Source organism: Chelonia mydas, chromosome 10 (genome assembly GCF_015237465.2).
Source record: "Chelonia mydas isolate rCheMyd1 chromosome 10, rCheMyd1.pri.v2, whole genome shotgun sequence".
Lineage (NCBI taxonomy): Eukaryota > Metazoa > Chordata > Testudines > Cheloniidae > Chelonia > Chelonia mydas.
The window spans coordinates 64,463,368-64,484,815 of record NC_051250.2 but is presented as its reverse complement, the minus strand read 5'-3'; the positions used below and the strand labels follow the sequence as shown (position 1 = coordinate 64,484,815).

The 21,448-nt window shown below is 36.8% G+C and overlaps 1 protein-coding gene across 12 annotated transcripts in view; it reads left to right on the top strand.

Annotated features, from left to right (window-relative positions):
* Positions 1-21,448, top strand: part of ATP8B4 (ATPase phospholipid transporting 8B4 (putative)) — a 144,032-nt gene that overhangs the window by 87,894 nt on the left and 34,690 nt on the right. For 7 of the 12 annotated variants that reach the window (XM_043524464.1, XM_043524457.1, XM_043524458.1 and 4 more), the window contains exons 10-15: positions 827-915; positions 2,627-2,823; positions 6,810-7,018; positions 8,479-8,522; positions 12,301-12,466; positions 18,359-18,547. In XM_043524464.1, the coding sequence (XP_043380399.1) occupies positions 827-915; positions 2,627-2,823; positions 6,810-7,018; positions 8,479-8,522; positions 12,301-12,466; positions 18,359-18,547 (894 nt within the window). The remainder of the gene's footprint in view (positions 1-826; positions 916-2,626; positions 2,824-6,809; positions 7,019-8,478; positions 8,523-12,300; positions 12,467-18,358; positions 18,548-21,448) is intronic. The other 5 variants (XM_043524466.1, XM_043524462.1, XM_043524460.1 and 2 more) reach the window with 1 other exon arrangement.

Genomic DNA, 21,448 nt, shown 5'->3' with positions numbered 1-21,448 from the left:
CTTGCCATCAAACAACTGCTTGCTGATGTGCCTTGAGGACCTCTCTCTTCATTCATGTGGATGTTAATACACATTACTTTACACACTCAGTCTCCAGTGACATAAAAGTTGACTATATTCCATGTAAGCCCAGCGGGGGGGGGGGGAAGTTTGGCTAGGACAACCACACATAATGAGAGGAGACGATGAGTGCTTGCTTGCTGTGGGCCAGCATTACAGAACTTGTGGAAACTAATGAATGAATAAAATAATAATAATAATTGGCACTTCTGTATCACCTTCCAATTGAGCATCTCAAAGTGCATTACAGATATTAGAAATTTAAGCCCCAGAAACCCCTGCTGAGATAGGTAGGTAAGTATTTCCCCCACTTTATAGATGAGAAAACAGAAGCTCAGAGAGGTGATGTGTAATGAGGTCTCAAAGGAAGTCTGGGGCAGAGGCAAGCGAAGAACACAGAAGAGCTTGTTCCTAATTTTGTAGTTTTATGGGAATAAAGTCCTTGGAAATTTCCTCAGTCTGGAATGAAATATTTTTGGAGCAATCAGATTTTAAATTAGATGATGATTTTCACCACCCCAGTCTAACCATCATTCTACAGTGCTGAATATTTTTCAGACTTGATTGCGAAAGCTCAGGAATGCTTTTAGACAATTAAAATATGCAAAATGAGAATATCTTAGTTTTTAGAATTTATTTCTTGCATATGCATTAGAAAAAGTAGCTTCAATATGTGTATTTTTAAAAATTTCAGTAATGTATTTAATAATTTTAGTAAATAATTTATCATGTAATGATTTTTAAAAAGATTTACTTTTTTTTATAGGCCCTGACACTAAATTAATGCAAAACAGTGGTAGAACTAAATTTAAAAGAACAAGCATTGACCGGCTGATGAATACTTTAGTATTATGGGTAAGTTATTATCGTCAGATCAGGAAAAATCAGTGGGCATTGCAACCACATCATTAATCTACTCTACTAAATTATCATTTCAGATATCATGGAATTATCTGATCAGTAGATATTTCTGGACAGTGTGCGATACCAATATGAAACCTTTGCAGCACAGATACATACATAAGGTTGAAAGAGACACATTTATCCATCTTGAAGACTGTTATCTGTCACTGAGCACCCCTGCATTACAGGAGTATTTACAAGCAGTAGCAATCCGTTGTTCTTTAGGGCGGGATCTTTTCATGAGGCTACTGGTATGGTGAGCTCAAGACAAATGCACAGAAGGTTTTTACAGAAATTTTTCTTATCCCTCACCATCGTTCTGGTTCCTAACCTTCAGTGAGAACAGGATTGTACCCTTCCTGTTAATTTGGTTTTTGTGACAGGTTATCCCCAAGTAGTGAAGATCAGGTGCAGAAATTTGTAACTAGGAACCTTCAGCGGACTGAGTATTTCACTTCTGTGTCAAACTTGGTCTCTACAATTAAAGCTAAGGATATATCCAAATTCCTTATGGTTACTTAGTGAAACAAAATATTGCAGTTTTGGCATAGGCAAACTTCAAAGCTACTACTTTTCTTAAATGTTGTGTTTTTGATCATGGGAGAAATTATGGAGTTGCAGAAACTTTTTAACTGATTAAATCCAAAGATTCATAGATGGGGTTGTGGATGAAGAGAGAAGTTTCCATGTGAGAAATAGTGAAATTTTTCCAACATGGCTAAATACTACTCAAATTTTTAAAGTTATTTATAGCTCTTTGTACCCACATGCTATTAAAATTAATCATTTACCGATGACTTAGAAAAACACATCTTAAACCAAACTTTTATAAGCATGCTCACAGCGAGTGCTCATTGAGGTTTTTGTTATTTATCACAACAATAAAAAAAACCTTTTTGCCAACTCTTCTAATAACTGCACCTATTTGTAGTTTATGTACAATATCAGATTATAATGATGTTGGGCCAGATCCTAAGGTCTTCACTATTGGCTAGATTTGCCTTTAGATCACAGCCCATAGAAAGTAGCAATGTAGAACTACATCATCTTGGAAGAGCATCAGGAGACATTGTGTCTCAGGAAGACAGGATGGCACCCAGAGCCTCCAACATGCATGGGAGTGTGCATATGGTTACAGTGATTTTATGTGATGCATCTTAAATCCCCTCACATTGCACTGTAACTATCCCATGATCCAGAGCAGAAGAAAATTGATACCTAGCCTCCCTTTGGCTCCAGACTGGAATTTGGCCTCTCCCCTGTGCAAAGCAGGCACACTTGTACATGTATGTACGTACATATACACATGTGCTGTGCACTTGCGAAAGGGTCAGGGGAACGTGGGCTCTGGTTTGTACACAGCCAGTATCTAGACAAACTGAGTAAGGAATGGAGACTAACTGGAGACAAACTGATTATGGACTCAGATTTTGGGCCTTTATTTGGGGCAAAGAACAGCAAAGTGAGATTTTCCCCCCAGTTTATTAGCGATGAAATATTCTTTGCTTTGTGTAGTTCTGTTTTGGATCTTAAGCCACCTGTTTACTTAAACTGGGTAATACCAATATGTATCTGTAAGTGAAATGTATAGTTTCCATGTATCCATTTTAGGAAATAGTACACATTTTGAAAAACCTAACCAGCGCTGTTATTCTCATTTCAGATCTTCGGCTTTTTGGTATGTGTGGGAATAATTCTGGCAATAGGAAATTCAATATGGGAACATCAGGTTGGGACCCGTTTCAGAATTTACCTTTATTGGAATGAAGTGGTGAACAGTTCTGTATTTTCAGGATTTCTCACATTTTGGTCGTACATTATCATACTCAATTCAGTTGTGCCCATTTCCTTGTATGTGAGGTAAGATGAGAGATTATGATTTTATAAAGCATATAAATATTAACAGCTGTTTCACCTCAACTTTTTTTCTAAATTGCAGTGTCATACTTTATCCCTTTAATTTTTGTGTTTTTAAAACTTGATCTGCTGTATACTTTGTACATAAGAAACCTAAACCTTTTATGGAGATAATGCTTAGAATTGGAGAACAGCACATGGTTGCTTTCTTGCCTTTCTTTCTTTCTTGTCTAGAATTCATTGTCATTGAATTATGTTAACTCTTTTGTTTCCTCCTTGCTTTGCTCTCCAACAGCTGACAGGTAAGCAGTGGTGGACATCTGTCACTCCCTCACCTGACCTTTGGTTTGAGAAATAGCAATGCATTCATCACCTTTGTGTTATTTTTGTTGTTCATCTTTTCCTCAGAATGTCCTTGATGTGTATATTTAATTTTTTCTTCCTTAAATGTTGAGTCCTTATGTAAAAATTTATTTTGTTCTCATGCTGAACAAGATTATTGAGAAGGCATTATTGCTTAACTAAGGTTCCTGTTCACACAATTTTTACATTATTCCAGCACCTCTTAAAGTTCAAAAATATGGAAATTAAAATCTACAATGTATATTATATGATGGAATATTATATATATTATATGGGACGGAAGAATCCCATGCACTGTTACAGACTAGGGACCGAATGGCTAGGCAGCAGTTCTGCAGAAAAGGACCTAGGGGTTACAATGGACGAGAAGCTGGATATGAGTCAACAATGTGCCCTTGTTGCCAAGAAGGCTAACGGCATTTTAGGCTATATAAGTTGGGGCATTGCGAGCAGATCAAGGGATGTGATCATTCCTCTCTATTTGACATTGGTGAGGCCTCATCTGGAGTACCGTGTCCAGTTTTGGGCCCCACACTACAAAAAGGATGTGGAAAAATTGGAACGAGTCCAGCGGAGGGCAACAAAAATGATTAGGGGGCTGGAGCACATGACTTATGAGGAGGGCTGAGGGAACTGGGATTGTTTAGTCTGCAGAAGAGAAGAATGAGGAGGGATTTGATAGCTGCTTTCAACTACCTGAGAGGGGGTTCCAAAGAGGATAGATCTAGACTGTTCTCAGTGGTACCAGATGACAGAACAAGGAGTAATGGTCTCAAGTTGCAGTGGGGGAGGTTTAGGTTGGATGTTAGGAAAAACTTTTTTCACTAGAAGGGTGGTAAAGCACTGGAATGGGTTACCTAGGGAAGTGGTGGAATCTCCTTCCTTAGAGGTTTTCAAGGTCAGGCTTGACAAAGCCCTGGCTGGGATCATTTAGTTGGGGATTGGTCCTGCTTTGAGCAGGCGGTTGGACTAGATGACCTCCTGAGGTCCCTTCCAACCCTGATATTCTATGATTCTATAGCTAATCTCATATTTTCAGTTATTAGTCATAAAACCACCATCTTTCGCCTTGCTAATATTGACATTGCAGTTAGACAATTCGTTGGGTAGAAAATTAGCAGAATGATTCAAAATAGTTTTCTGGCTCCTTCGGGCATCAAATCCATGTTAATAAAGAATAAAATTGATACAATGTTTGCCAGTTGCTGAATATTTCTGATGGATTATGGGTAAATGTAGTGGATTAAGAGTAGTGTTTACAGTGTTGGAGCTTCTAATATGTTGCCTCACTTTGTCACTGAGAAGTAAATCTTGTGCTTGATTGAGGTATATACAGTAGAGGAAATAAAAGGAGTATTGTCGTGGTTGACAGGGCCAAAATGTAAACAGGCTTATCAAAATAATGGGTATAGCAGAGTGAAGTTGTGATCTTTTCATCCTTCAGTGTTCTTTTTAAATGTACTAAGAGCTTTCCAGTACTTTTTTCCCACAGTTAAACTGTGTCCATTCCTCCTAGGCTGGCTATGTTTATCTGAAAAAAGTTCTATTTTCTGTTTGAAGTTTTTGTAATCTTTTTCTTATTACTAGAAGCATGCACTGTTTTAATTTTTAAAGTTACTTGCTTACTTGGCTATGGTGCTTACAGGTCCCTGTTAGTAGTGATAATTGGTATATATGTTTCCATGTTCTTCTACATGTTAAATTAGATTTTTAAAGTTAAAAAAACAACCACCCTGTGGTAGAGAGTGAATGAGTTGCATGTACAACCTTCTTTCTGCTCTGAGTGGCAGTCAGAAAATATAAATGCCAAGATGCGGGTAATCTGCTTCCTGCAGTGGCATCTGGCTGCAGTAGATCCCACCACAAATTGCTTATGGTACTTTGGAACGGTGGTAAGAGTAGGGTATTTGTAAGCTATTTCCTACTGACTCCTCTTACATTTTGAAGACTTTTGTATCCAGTTATGAAGTCTGAAGCACAACCAGTTCCTAACCCAGAATATCAATACACAAACTTCCTTGGCTTTACATAGACAATAAATGTGTGCAGTGCCCTTAACCATGTACATAATATATGCAACTACAGCAGCACAGACAACTGCCTTAGTGTAAAAGATTATAATGCAAAACCTTCTTACGGGCTAAGAATGGCTTATTACTTGTGTGCATGCATTTAATATATGTTTTAAAAATCCCTAAAAATATATTTAAATTACTGTAATTTGTGAAAAAGAGATTACATTCCATGCCCCTAGAGATTTGAAATGTTCTGGTTATCCAGAGAACAGGTACATCGTGGAACCAGCAGTTCAAACTTACCCCATGTCACCTTGCCACTATGCCTCCCTCCGTGACCAGGGTAGTCCAGAGCCTTTCACTCCTTCACTTCTCTGCTGACACTGCCATTAAAGAGTGACTATTAGTGCCACTTATGGTGATACCTGTGATGCCCCTTAGGAACTAAACTGAGATTGCTAGCTCATTTCATGTAGATTACTAAAGAGTTTGGATATGTGGATACCTGCAATGTAATACATGAAGCCTTGATGTTTTGGAGGCTGGGGGCAGGGTTGTAGTGCAATGCACTCTGGCAATCTTCACCTTGTAATAGCACCAGTAAAATGCAGTGCAGCCCTTAGAGCAGCCTAACATTCACTGAGTACCAGTTTGGCCCCCAACCAATGCCAGGATTAGTGGAGGCACAAAGATGACTTAGAGCCACCCCACTCTCCTTCTCAGTTATGCTGACTTCTGCTCCAGTGCATATTAGGATTGAGTCCAACATGCACAGCCTATTGTCAGTACATGTAAGTAGCTCTCACAATTGGAGTCTGTATGCACAATAATGGGGAAATAGAACACTGTGGATCAGCTGTCTAACTGTAATAATCTGTAACTGTATACATTAATAGACAGTCCAGTTGCCAGCTGACCACATGTCGATGGTTTTGAAGATAGACCTCATGTGATCTTTATCTCTAAAAATGCAGGCCTCTACCCAATGAGCGAAAGTAGTAACTCTACTCATTCATCAAGTATTAACCTGAAAAGACCTAACATACTTGAATTTAGAATGTCCATATTTTATTCTCAATTGATAATGCTATATCATTTACACAATGATAGAAAACTATGAAGTTTACATACATTTTTAAGGTTTCAGAGTAACAGCCGCGTTAGTCTGTATTCGTAAAAAGAAAAGGAGTACTTGTGGCACCTTAGAGACTAACCAGTTTATTTGAGCATGAGCTTTCGTGAGCTACAGCTCACTTCATCGGATGCATAGCATATCGTGGAAACTGCAGTTTCCACGATATGCTATGCATCCGATGAAGTGAGCTGTAGCTCACGAAAGCTCATGCTCAAATAAACTGGTTAGTCTCTAAGGTGCCACAAGTATACATTTTTAAATGTCAGAGTTCTTACTATGCATATTACTTCACAGAGGAATTAAAAGTGTGAGATATCATTGTATAGAATAGTATAATGTTTACTCTGCATAGCTCTTTTGCTCTGAACTCTAAAGACTGCTTTGATTGAACTCCTGCCTTTGATATATTTTCATGTGAAAGGTTTTACGATTCTGAAGAGTGTTTCTGTGTGTGTGGTTTGTTTTTTTTTTCAAAGTGTGGAAGTGATTCGACTTGGACACAGCTACTTTATAAATTGGGATCGTAAAATGTATTACCCCAAAAAAGATACACCGGCTGAGGTTCGGACTACCACGCTCAATGAAGAATTAGGACAAATTGAATATATTTTCTCAGACAAAACAGGAACAATCACTCAAAACATAATGACTTTTAACAAATGTTCCATTAATGGAAAAACATATGGTAAGTCAGTGTTTATTAATGTTTTGCCAGTAAAGTTTACTTCTAATTGTGATGTTGAGTTTAGCTCATTCGCTGATTATTTAGGACATTTGTTCATTATGAGCCTTATCCAGCTTCTCTTGAAGTCAGTGTAGAGACTCTGATCAACTTCTGTAGGCTTTGGATCAGGCTCTATAAAAGAGAAATACTATCTGATGTTGGTGTGATTCCTTAAGTATGTAAATATGGGTTTAGAGGTACTTTGTCCATCTTCTGATAATCAAGGATTTAATGCAGGATTAAAGAATGGAGATAAAACCAGTAGTCATGACATTGTATATATATAAATTAAACATGGGGGCTTTTTCATGAACTTTCAGGTCACATTACTACCTTCAATGAATTATTGTAATCTTCCCAAAACTGAGTAATATTGTTTTAAATGCATATTCGTGATACTTCTTGTACAGGCTGAGAAGTCTTTTATAATATAACTATTTTGTAATAATGTCTGATGTTAGAAAGTGATTGATTGCCTAGGACCAGGGAGTTGCTGGGCAAATTATCCCATGTCTCTGCCAATGCAACAAAATTGTGCCCTGCCACAGGCCTGATACCTAATATTCCAAGTATCTATTTTACAACACTTCTGTAATCTTGAAATCTGTCCCTTAGAGACTAGCTTGAGACCACCAAACTGTGATCTAATTCAGAATTTGAAGCCACGTCTTCAGAGGTGAAAAAGCGTATGCCTTCATTACTGTGCCACTTAACTCTCAGGTTAAAAGACATTGAATAAATTAAGGTGAAAGGGTGATATATATATTAGTTGAGTTTTAGACTTATAAATATAGCTATAATATAATATAAAAACATGGTGTTAAAAATCCTTTAGTGTAAAGTGGTAATTCTTTAAAAACTTGCCAACTGTCTTACAGAATGTTTTAGACTAATAAAATAACTACATTAGTATTTGCTAGTATTCTGGGTAGTCTCTGTATAGAGAAGTTTAGGTAATACTACAAATACTAAGGTTATTTTTTCAGCAAGTGAATATTTGTATGTCTCAATTGCATAATAAACACCCCGTATAAAACTTGAGAGCCAGATCCTGAAAATATGCAACAAGTATTTTTACTTTATAACCCTTGACTTCTATGGGGTTACTCATGTGAATAAAGTAGATTCTTATGCATAAGTGATAGCAAAATCAGGCCCTAAACAATCAGAATAAATACAATAGCTGGAGGAAAAAATTCAGTGGCATTGTAGACAGTAGAATGGAAGCATTTACTTTAAGATAATGTTGGCTGTACCATGATCCACTGCAATATTTTATATTTTTGAATGTTGTTGCAATAAGTGTTTCCTCTTTGATGTCTACCTCCATAGTCTAAAAAAATATGAAAAAGTTATTTCATAAAACTCTAAAACTGGAATTAAATGTCATATTTTGTGTTAATTAACTTTGTATTTTGTAGGTGATGTATATGATGACTTTGGCCGGAAAACAGAAATTAATGAGGTATAAATATGACCAAGTTACTAAATATTTAGTATATTATAATATAGCTTATTTAATCATTAAAATATTTTCAATAGATCAGTAATTTTCAATTAAATATTAATTTTCCCTGAACTTGAAACATGCTGTAGAATAACTTATAGTAAGATGTAGGCAAGAAAAACATGAACTTTCTTTTCCCTATAGGAGTTTGTTTACATTTTAAAATTTACCAAAATAGCTATTCCGGAATAATTATTCCAGAACAGTTATTTCAGTATAAGCACCTGTATGAACATTCTTATTCTGGAATAGCTGTTTTGGTGAACTTCCAAGTGTAGACAAGCCCTTACATCCTCCTTTTATGGCCCTTCTTTCTCTAGGCAGTAGGGCTGAATGCCAATCACACAGCACCAGGTGTAACTTTAAGCAGTACTGTTTCAGGTAATTAAAAGCACTTACATTTTGTATGTAACAATCAAATAGAACAATGAGTATTTTGGAGCAGGACTATACTGTGAGTTACTATGATGATGGGAGCCATGTAAGTAGCCAGACTACTTTGTTTTCACACTCCAAAAGATCAGCTATTACCAAATGCGCAACTACAAAATGGGGAATAACTGGCTAGGCAGTAGTACTGCTGAAAAGGATCTGGGATTATAGTGGAACACAAATCAAATATGAGTCAACAATGTGATACTGTTGAGAAAAAGGCTAATGTCATTCTGGGGTGTATTAACAGAATTGTTGCATATAAGACACGGGTGATAATTGTCCTGCTCCACTCAGCACTGGGGAGGCCTCAGCTGTAGTCCTGTATCTAATTCTGGGCACCACACTTATGAAAGATGTGGACAAAATGGAGAAAGTCTGGAGGAAAGCAACAAAAATGATACAAAGTTTAGAAAACTTGACCTATGAGGAAAGGTTAAAAAGCAGGCATGTTTAGTCTTGAGAAAAGAAGACTGAGGGGGAACCTAATTACAGTTTTCAAATAAGTCAAGGGATGTTAAAAAGAGGACTGTAATCAATTGTTCTCCATGTCCACTGACGGCAGGACAAGAAGTAATGGGCTTAATCTGCAGCAAGGGAGATTTAAATTAGATATTAGGAAAAACTTTCTAACAGTAAGGGTAGTTAAGCTGTAGAATAGGCTTCCAAGGGAGTTTGTGGAATCCCTATCATTGAAGTTTTTTAAGACAAGGTTGGACTGAAACCTGTCAGAGATGGTCTAGGTTTATTTGGTCCTGCCTTGACGCAGAAGGCTGGACTCAATGACTTCTCAAGGTTCCTCCATCCCTACATTTGGTTCTGCCTGTACCACTGAAGTCAATAGGAACGGGAACAGACCCTTACATAGCGACATAGGGACTGATAGAAGTCATATAGCCCAATTAGATTCCATTATTTCTCTGGCTTTATAAGGACTTGTTTGTAGATTTTTTTTTTAGCTAGACAGCAGCTAGATTTGAGAGGGAAGAGTCAGAGTGATATTCTAATCTCATTCACTCTCTTCTGCTGAGCTACATAAAATTAGAAGGGTCACATTTTCATATTCATTTCTAAATTATTTAGTATTAGCTACACTAAACAAGATTTTTCAGCCCCCCACTATGCAACTAGTATTGACTCCCTGGCATTGTTTGTGTTGCATAGAAGTATAGAAATGTAGTGCTAGAAGTGACCTTGAGAGGTCATCTAGTCCAGCAAACCCCCCCTCCCCCCCCGCCCCTTGTGCTGAGGTAGAACAAAGTATCTCATGTTGTGGGATAGCTAGGAAGTCAATCATTTGACCAGTACTGTTCGCTGTATCTGCAGTGATATGAGTACATTGCCCTTGAACTCTAGTTCATATTAGATTCCGCATCCTTTTCCACATCAGTGACACTGTGGAAAATTATGTAAGGTAGAATTAGACAGGAACATGTTTGTGCTATCATTTGTTACAGCTTGTTTTGTTCCTATTATCTCTACAGAAGCTCTTCATCTGGGTCTTTGAATAGCTTGTTCAGGGGAAGATGCACTACCCCCTCAAATTCAAGATCAGTTTTATTGTGTATAATCACAATGTTTATAGTAGGTGTAACCTCAGTTCTGTCTTATTAACTTTTTTGGAAATACAGAAACATGCTACAATTCCTTGCCCTCTAGTGTTTGGAGGCCCTACAAAAAGGCACAGAAGCTATTAACATGTACTGGAGATAATCCTTAGCTAAACTCAAGAAACCCAGGCTGGGTGCGGGGAGGAATGGAAGAAAATCACTATAAATGTGTAAAAACCTATATATTTGTAATGATACTAACCTCTTTTCGACAGTGCTTTGAAATCTATTGATGAAAAGCTCTGTATCAGTGGTATCATTATTATTACAAAAGGCCATACCATAACCTCATAAGCTAACCTCCTGATTCCTAGAAACTCATTGTTAGAACATAGTTAGGAATCCTAAGAATAACAAGTCTGCCAGTTACTTAGCTACCATTAACTGAACATGCAGCAGTGATCCTAATCTGAACATAACAAAAAATGGCCAACTTCTTATCTTATTAATTTTAAACTATCCTAATATTCTGATGGACTCTAAACCTGTGTGTATGTTATTTGTTAACTATGAGGTATCTAGATGTGCCCTTGCTTCTTGTTGTTTTGATACTTTTTCTTTTCTTCTGTATATTTCTTTATAATTGGTTTGCATTGAGAAACTCCTGCTCTGTACTTCTGATATCTTTGTCTTTTCTATCATTTGTTTTTGTAAAGAAAAAATTACATTTCAGTAAACAAAAACTAAAAACTAAAACTCAAATGAAGCATGTTTCCCTGCCTCTGAAGATAAAGGAACAGTTCAATTGGCTGTCAGTGGTATTAGGGTTTATATCTTCTTTGCAGGCTAGCCATTAAAAAGGAAAAACAACAAACATTTGATCAATTTTGACCCCAGTAAGCAGAGTGCAGTGACACACATTCTGGAACACAGCAGCCAGCATATTGCATGACAAATTTCCTGCTCTTGTAGTGTCTTAAAATAGAATGCATCTGAATATTTCCAGTCCAAATTTGCTTCAAAAACACTTTTTTCTATGAGATGCCTACCACAGTAGAAATGATTTTATGACATAATAAGCAACATAACTTGAAAATGTTTGGAAAATGACATCAGGCAGGTACCAATTTTATTCTTAGAACTGTCATTACTGATTAAACGGAATAACTGGTTTTGTAATACAAAACAAATAATAGGTTGAAAATGTATGTATTTACTTCAACTCAGACTACGCAGCCCATGTCTGCTAGAGTGTTTAACATTTAGCCTTATGTCTGGACCCTGGAGACTTGTTAAAATTGATTAGCTTTTAGGCCCAGCTGCCATCTGTGTCTTTGAAAATATCCCCACCCCTCAACAGTCTTGTTTTAAAAACTTATCTTTTTAATATTAATGTAGCCTTGTCAGTTAAAAAACAAATTTCATTTTTCTGATATTTAACTTTTTTGATGAAAAAGGATACATTACACAACTGAAGATTAAGGACCACTTTCTTTTGTGCCTGTAGACCAAATACAATATTGATTTTCTGTTTTAGATCTTTTTCAACCACTGTCAGTGAGAACAAAAAGGAGTCTTAATTACACATGCAAAATCCAGATATGTAATTGTACCATGAAATGAAATTATGCCATTTTACTTTGTGTGGGTTTCTAATATAGTCTCTTAATACAAAAATATCAAAATAAAAGGATCTCAACCATTTAAAATCCTTACTCTTTTAAACATTGTGTTTGTTTGTTTTTCTCTTGCAGAAAACAGTGCCAGTGGATTTTTCATTTAACCCACTAGCAGATAGAAAATTTCAATTTTATGATCAGAGCCTGATTAAATCCATTAAACGAGGAGATGCAATGGTACATGAGTTCTTTAGGTTGCTTTCCCTCTGCCATACAGTCATGCCTGAAGAAAAAAATGCAGGTAAACTACTGAAAAGCTTAGTTATAAGAGATTCTAAATATTTGGTTTCTATAGCACTTTTCTAATTTAAAATGTATAGGTTAGCCAAATTTTTAAAGGAAGAAGTGAGTCAAGAGGGAGCCATAAAAATGTGGGTGCAGATCTTGCACCCTTAAAACTCTGGGTACACTGTCAGGTGTTTCTGAGTACAAATTAAGTAATTGCACATGCAAATCTTAGTTGCATAAGCAAATAACTGATTTTTCTGTTCTTTGACACATATAAATACCTTCTCATCCTTGCAATTGTCTGATTTCCACAGGGTTCTGTGAGCATAGCATTGGCATACACTGTTTGTATTGGCTTACTTGTTATGCTGGCCCCTAATTTAGTTCAGGCGATTTTGCCTGGGGGAGTGATAGTGCACACAGGTGCATGTGCAAAATTAGAGGCCAGGTGGATCTTCATTAAAAGTTAGTCTTTATTAAGTCTTCCCACAAAAGAGAGGGAAGTATGATTATTTCATCTCTTTAGAGTATTGCATACAATTATTTTTGTTTCCACTTGATTATTGTGCCTTTTAGTATTGATTTGGATATTTTTATAAGTGTAATATATGGTACATATCTTGGATGAGCCATATAGTTCAGGTGTGTGAGCACAAATTGTGTATAATCTTGGTCTGGAAGTGTTGACAATATTTTCAGCTTGCAAACTGTTACAATTCTGAAATCGAAAATTAGGAAGCCTTTAAACAATGTTAGCCATATCATGTGTTATTCATGAAGAGAGGCTAGTCTTACTATAATTCCTCATTTTTGTAAAAATCCCCTTCATGATCCAAGAATTGGGAGTTCCGCTGTATCACTAGGGCCCTACCAAATTCAGGATCCATTTTGGTCAATTTCACAGTCATAGGATTAAAAAAATCATAAATTTCATGATTTCACAAAATGAAAAGGAGTACTTGTGGCATCTTAGAGACTAACAAATTTATTTGAGCATAAGCTTTCGTGAGCGACAGCTCACTTCATCGGATGCATGCCTGATTTCATGATTTCAGCGATTTAAATTTGAAATTTCATGGTGTTATAATTGTAGAGGTCCTGACCCAAAAAGGAGTTGTGGGGGGTCACAAGGTTATGTAGGCAGCATTGCAGTGCTCTTATCCTTACTTCTGCGCTACTTCTGGTGGCAGTGCTGCCTTCAGAGATGGGCAGCTGGAGAGCAGCAGCTGCTGGCCGGGAGCCCAGCTCTGAAGGCAGAGCTGCTGCCAGCAGCAGTGCAGAAGGAAGTATGGCATGATATGATATTGCCACCCTTACTTCTGCTCTGCTGCCTGCAAAGCTGGGCCCTCAGTCAATAGCCGCCACTGTCCTAAAATAATCTTGTGACCCCCATGCAATTTCCTTTTGAGTCAGGACCCCCAGTTTGAGAACACTGGTCTCCCCTGTAAAATCTGTATAGAATAGTGTAAAAGCACACAAAAGTCAAGAGTTCATGGTGGGAGACCATATTTCATGGTGCGTGACGTTTTTTTCATGTCAGTGAATTTGGTAGGGCCCTATGCATCACAGTCCACCTTTCAAGATGAAGACTAATTATCCTCACTTTGTTATGTTGCCGTGTCATGTGCTCATTCTATACTGGTGGCTGAATTAAAGTTGGATACTTTTCTATGGTATTAGACTCTTTAGAACCAGTCATGCTGTGTGTAACATGAAATAAATTACCATAGTCATAGTCACGGAGGACAGGATTCTGGGAAGAGAAAATGTATGGAGTGTGACCGCACCTCAGTTACCTGTCTCATGGATGAGTATATGTTAACACAGCATTTACAAGTAGCTAATGCATCTTGTCCATTGTTTAACACAGAAATAACAGGCCTTTGATTTTAAACCTCTGTTTCTAAGCTGTGAGACAACGATTCCATCTGCCTCCCAAGAAGGTAGATCTGTTAAGGAGAATTTCTTATTTTTATCTAATCAAATTGTATTGGTTTATGTTGCTGCTGTGGCATATTCAAAAGGAAATGGACCATATCGTAACGATTAACTGAGATGTAACACATTTTGGCTAGTACTTATGCATAACTGTTTTGAGACATGATCTCATAACCTGTAATTGTCTTGCTATGTTTTGTTCTGATGCATGTTTTTTTCAACTTCAAACAGTACAAAAATCTTTAATTCATAGTAAAAAACTTTGTGTTGATTTTGAAGTTGATTGAAATTGATGGGAGTACTTGGCTACAAAAAAGTCAGGGATTTTGTGTCAGAAAGTATTGAGTAACTGTAAACTCTTCCAGTTCATTAGGAAGTAAGTATCCAGTTAATGCTAACTCATTTGGGCACTGCAAGCTACCTTTAATTTTTTTTTTTTTTAAGTTGAAGAGGTGGGTCAGGAGGTCTCTGTTTTACAGAAGTCCTCTATTCACTCACAGTTTCTATCCATTCACAAGTTCAGCTCAGAGAATGGTGGATCATTATGGGAATATTTGCACTGGCAATGTGATTTGAACTAGAGAGTCTTTCTTTAGGGCTCAGAGGGCATTTTAATCTTGATGCCCATTTAATTCTTGGCTTCTTTCAGACTGCCAACATGGTGCCAATTATGATTAGGAACCGGACTGAGACCAGCTTACTACATTTAGGCCTCATAAACATGTGGCAATTGCTAATGACTTTGTCACTATAGACTAAAGTTGACTTAAAGCAGTGACTTAGAGGTGGAAAGTTTGATTTCTTTTCAGTCCTCTTCCTTCATATGGTGTAGGATCAATCAATATATTTCATTGTTCATATTATTGTTCATGGAGCCTTTTTCATTTCTTCTAGCAGGAGAGATGATAGCTAAATCCCAAAAATTTAATGGATAAGTTCCATGAGAATTTCATAAATGCAAAAAAGGAGAATCCACAACCTATCTCTTCTATCAGTTATTATTGGATTCAGTTTTTCACTTAAACAAGGTTTCAATCTGTTTGTTTTGTATGTAGATATAGTGTGTCTTCCCAAAATTTATTCCATGTGTAAAAATTCTCTTTTCTGGGGATTTTCAACCAAATCTCTAACTGAATTAAAATTAGTTTTAAAAATGACCTTTAGGAAATTTTTCTATATTATCTGACCTTTTTTCATAACCCTGTTGCCAACGAATGGCTGGCTTGTGATGAATCTGGTATTTTGGTATATATAGGTTTCAGAGTAACAGCCGTGTTAGTCTGTATTCGTAAAAAGAAAAGGAGTACTTGTGGCACCTTAGAGACTAACCAGTTTATTTGAGCATGAGCTTTCGTGAGCTATGCATCCGATGAAGTGAGCTGTAGCTCACAAAAGCTCATGCTCAAATAAACTGGTTAGTCTCTAAGGTGCCACAAGTACTCCTTTTCTTTTTGGTATATATATTGCACTTGGAAAAATTAATAAAAAATTATAAATGGCTGGCTTGTTATCATTCATACTTTCCACATAGTTAAACTTCATTGCCAGCTAGCTTTGTATGTAAATTGGAAGAAATTAATTTGTTGTTAAGCAAAGTTATTAATGATTGTTTTCCTAGGATAGTGCCATAGAAAATTTTATTTTTAATATCCAGAATATGAACCACTTTTGAGCATTTGTGTGTGAAGTTCTGCACTGCACTGAGCAAGTTTAGCCACAGAAAGAAGCTTATGATTTCCACAGGCTATATTCATTGTGGAACAGTTTGACGTGCACTGTGGTCTAAGATTTGCCTGGCAGGTGACAGAGTTTTATAATGGTGACAAAAGGTGGATTGTATTTAAATTTATATCTACTGGATTTTTTTAATTAATAAGAGAGCTAGTACAATATGTTCTAGTTTCCATGCCACAGTTTTTCATTTTACTAGAATGACACAATTTCCTTTTTTAATGCTTTGTTTTTTGATTGTGCAAGAATAATTAGTGTTTGTAAGACCCTCTCTAAAGATGTAAATCAGGCACAGCAGAAGTGCTAAGTATTATTATTATTAAGGCTTAGCAGTACTTTTATATATTTTGTTTTTGAGAAGCAAATGAAATAAGGTTGAGCTCTTGTTTCTGCTGTAGCCATCCCACTTTCTCCTTTTTCATGTATTCATAACTTTCTCAGAAAAATTCTCTTTAGGCGGAATTTATTCCTGCATTGTCTCAGTCAAAAGATCTTTTTTTTTTTTTTTTTTGAGTCTCAGCCAAATTCATTCAGCTACTTTGTACTGGATGAAAAAATTGGGCATGCAAATAAATATTTCCTATAGATGTTTGTCTTTAAATTTACGTCTTAATAGTAATTACTGTTTTATGTTCAGTTCAGCATGAAATATATAGAATGTGCACTGAAGCTGAGTTAAGACTCTTTTAGAAACTGTGGGCTAAATTTTGCTCTCTGTAAATCTGGAGTAACTCCATCAAAGTCCATGGAGACTTTGTTGCTAGTGTAATGTGGAAAAGAATTTAGACTCATTCGTTTATTGAATTTCTTGACTTCATGGAGTTGATTGCTCCACCTTTTACCATTTCATTAAAGTTAGTTTTATATAGTTTATAGTTTTTAACTATAATTTTCTCTACTTTTCTATAGCAATCTCAGGACTGCAGGAGTGAGAAACAGAATGAAAAAATTCTGACATCTGCCCTAGTTTTAAGATTCTTCTGGGGTTATTTTGGTCACTTGTGTGTTAATAATTTAGTTCCTATTTTTGTGCTACCTGACTGCTTCTGGCTCTGCCATGTAGTTGGGCTTCTGATGGGTTTTGTAGCTATGACTAAACTTTGATTCTGAGGAAATTACTCATTTGCATCTGTTTATTGGCTAGATATCATACAGATCTCTTGACCTTTTCACAGAGGCCCTTTTTAACCATAAAAGGATATCTTTCATGCTTATTTACAGTATGACTTGGGCAGAATGTGAATACTGGTCTTCCAGTATCCTTCTGTGTATCTTAGTACACATGCCCCTTTAACTTCAGTGTGGAGTATCCAGATATAGAAATTTGATATATTAAAGTAACAATATCTGAAAAATGAGTCCAATGTCCTTATCTACATGTGCAATATCTTATAGGTTTATACAGTTAGGGCTCTATCCAGCCCTAAATTCCCATAAGGTTCTGTGCCATATAAGGCCAGCTGATGCATGCGATGCAGTATGCTCAGATATGCTGGGTATGTTCTTCAACATTTTACCTCAAAAGAAGAGAATTTTCAAATTGTTTGGGGTAAAGTTATTTTTACCTTCCAATGGTAATATCAAGTTCTTAATGGCAATTACTGTATAACACTCCCGAGGCTGAGGGAGTGAACAGACTTTCTCTGAGAATATGACTCTGAAATCACACCCTGAATGTGAAGTCCCTTTCATGGTATCTTTGTCCCAGGCATTCAGTGCACAGAAATTGAACCCTTATCTATTACAAATGTCCTCCAAACCCACACAGTTGTCCTTCTTCCTTTTCTGGCTTGCCACCCACAGCAGAGACTTCCTGGCAGTAGCAGCTGGGGCCTGGACAATAGAGGAGGCAAAATTTTGGTTTTCTTGCCATCTAGGCAGGCTTTGACATTAAACATCCCAAAATATTTTCATGGCTGACACCACATCATTATGTTGCACTGATGAAGCATAAAAGACACCGCAATGCACACCTCATTCCCTTTCGCAATGTGATGAGTTGGTCCCAGAGAAAAGACTTTTACTAAGTTTTATGACAGATCATTTTCCCGCCTTTTTTCCTTCTCCCCCTGCCTACGGATCACTGCAGTCAGACAGTGCAGCTCTGCCTTCAGTGGAGGTCATCAGCCAAGAAGTACTGTTCAGTACTGCTGTTCTTTAATGGACTAAAAGTGAAGCTATTAATGCAGGGCTCAAAACTCGGTTACGTACAGTGTTTGGGTTTTTTTTCTTGTAGGTGAATTGATTTACCAGGTGCAGTCGCCAGATGAAGGTGCTCTAGTAACCGCTGCCAGAAACTTCGGTTTCATCTTTAAGTCCCGGACCCCAGAGACCATCACTGTGGAAGAAATGGGCAAACTTGTTACATACCAGCTCTTAGCAATTCTGGATTTTAACAATATCAGGAAAAGGATGTCTGTAATAGGTACAGCATGTAGCTTTCTCTTTGTTTCTTTCATGCCTGTTGTTCGCAAGACACACAAGCCTAGAGCCAGCTTTTAGCTACCAGTGAGAGCTCTAACCTGCCAACTGCCAAAGGAGGCAGTTTAGTCTCACTGTTAGAAAAAGGAAGGAAGTGGAAGTCTCAGGATATCTAGATGTCACTTCCTCCTCTGCCACAGACTCTCGGTACCTTGGAGTCATTTAGACTGTGCCTTTCTCCATCTATAATATGGGGACTATGATACTTTTCAGTTTAGTAGAACACTCTGAGATTCTTGGATGGAAGGATGCAAAGTATAGTAGCAGTAGGTTATTAATTGCATTGAATTTTGTTTTCTGGAAATTTGATAATGAAACAGTTTTTCAAATCCATACATTTTGCTCTTTTTCTCACTCTGTTTCTGTAGAGCATGTGACCGGCAACTATAAGGATTTACAATTAGGATTGATTTATTGGTTTTACGTTGCTCTATTAACATTTATCAAAGTGCTTTACAATAATCAAGCAAGTGTAAATGATCAATAATATCAACAACTAAATAATAGAAATCTTAATTATATCTAAAAAAAAACTTTAGAGTGTGTAAAACCACACCAAAAATCTGCTTTCAGAATAATACAGGCACTCCTCGGACTTACGACACAATTGGTTCCTTACAATTGTGTCGTAAGTTAGAACTCGGAACCACAATCTATCAATTGTGGGACTGAACATGATAAACTTGAAACCAATAGTCATAAGTTGAATCAGGGTGTCAGTGTAGAAGCATCGTAAGTGCCGTTCATCATAACTCGAACATCATAAAGTCGAGGACTGCATATACTAAAAAAAGTTTACTAAGCAGGCTAAGTTTGCAAAGAAATGATCAAGTTGTTGCCTTTAAAAAGTAATCATTTAAGAACATTTACCACAGTTTTCCCCTGTGCTTAGAATAGAAAATATTTGTTATAACCATATAGTATCTGTTAAATGCTGACTTTTTATGGTTTCAGCTGAAATTAGAAAATGTAAGTAGAAGGGACAAGGGAAGTACATCTAATTAAGACTAGGAAAAAATTTCAATATAACAAAGACTAAATGTAAATCACTTAATAATTTCTTCACTTATGATGGAGAGAAATAGGTGAAGGAGACAAATACGGGAGGATATCCAGGTGACAGATGAAAAAGATGATGAAGGAAAATGAAAGGAGAAAAGAATAGGGATAGAAAATGGAAGAAAAGCAAAAATGAGGGTAATAGAAGACATGATGAAAAATAGGGTCTGGTTTGGTTTAATCTCTTTTGAAAGCTACTTCCCATGTTGAACCCCCTTAACTTAGAAAGGAGCTGCACAAACAGGAGCCTGCAAAATAACAAGAAGCAGTTGCTTCCGCACAACTGAGGTTCCAACTAGAGCTGGGTGGAGAACAGTAATTCCATTTTGTGGAGGATTTTGACATTTCAACATTTGATTTGGTTCCAATTTGGAACAAAATCCAAACATTTTGAAATTCTTCTGGAATGGGCTGTGGGGCACTTTGTCTGGTGGGCTGCTTTGGAGCTGGTGGACCCTGGGAGCCTAGGCTGCCAAGGAGTTGTAAGTCTGAGAGCCAGGGTTCTCAGTATCCCACCAGGCTGCATTGGAGCCCCGCCTGGTTGCCATCATAGTTTCACCAACATTGACACAACTCTGTAGAATGTTTCAATTTTGATGAATCTTCAAATATGCACAAAAAAAGTTTAATTGAATTTTTTCCAATCTACTCTCGTTCCAACACCAACAGTACCTTACATCTCTGCTAGCCTTCCACTTATTAGCCAGGGATCTTAAATAAAATACAATTAAGAAACCCATCTATTTTTTACGGAAAAATCACTGAGAGAAACTTGCAAATCTATTAATTGGGTTTTCACATGAAAAAGGCTGGAAATTTTTTTAATATGAGAGCGAGCAAGAGAGCGCTTGCTTAAATTAAGTGGAGCTTGTGAAATTTCCCAGTTCTCTCATGGAAATTAAAACACATATGGAGACCAAAAGTAATAACTAAAATGTCTTGCATTTCAACTTGGTAAACATATGATTATACACTAATTCTCATTGAGGATTAGAGGATAAAGCAAGTTTGAAGTTTTTACTGCAAGATGTCTGAGTTATGAGTGTCCCAAAATGTTTCTATAGAACAGAATTTTAAAAATGAAAACTACCTCTTTTTAAAAGCCTTGTAACTCAAAAACAGTTTGTCTGATTAACCTTAAACTATTTTCAAAAATACGTTCTCTGGGCAGAGACAACACAAAAGATACATTATGCAGAAAAAACTTCTTTCAAAATGATAGTTCGATGTATTTGTGGACGGCAATGTAAATATTAGGCATAAAGTGGAAATATTTAAACTATTTGTATGGATCATATTGCAACTGTTAATTCATACAAATCACTCCTGCTATATGGTCCAGTGAGGAACTTTCTCCACCTTGAACTCGCTCAAGACTTACTCCTCTCTAGTGGAGCTAAGCATTTTTTACTGGTTAGTTATTTTATGTGGTGCAAATGACAACAGTAAATAGGTGTTGCACATACTTTTAAAATGTATAAATGTCAAGCTGATGCTGTATCAACCATAATATATTTATAAAAAGCCTGGTATTTAATGGCTCAAGGTGCTCACAAGTACGTGCTGGCATAAATCTGCTTCTTTTCTGAGGCAGAAAACCATGAGCAACAATTAATCAGTCCCCCTCCGGACCCCTGCCAGCTCTCATTAATACAGCTGCACATGCTCTCAGAAGCTATTGCCCTGAGATTAAACAGTATTCTCTTCCTGAGTACCCTTCATAATACTATTTGCTATCTTGCTTTTTCCTCAAGGGTTCTGTGCTGTAAAGTGATGTTCATGTTAT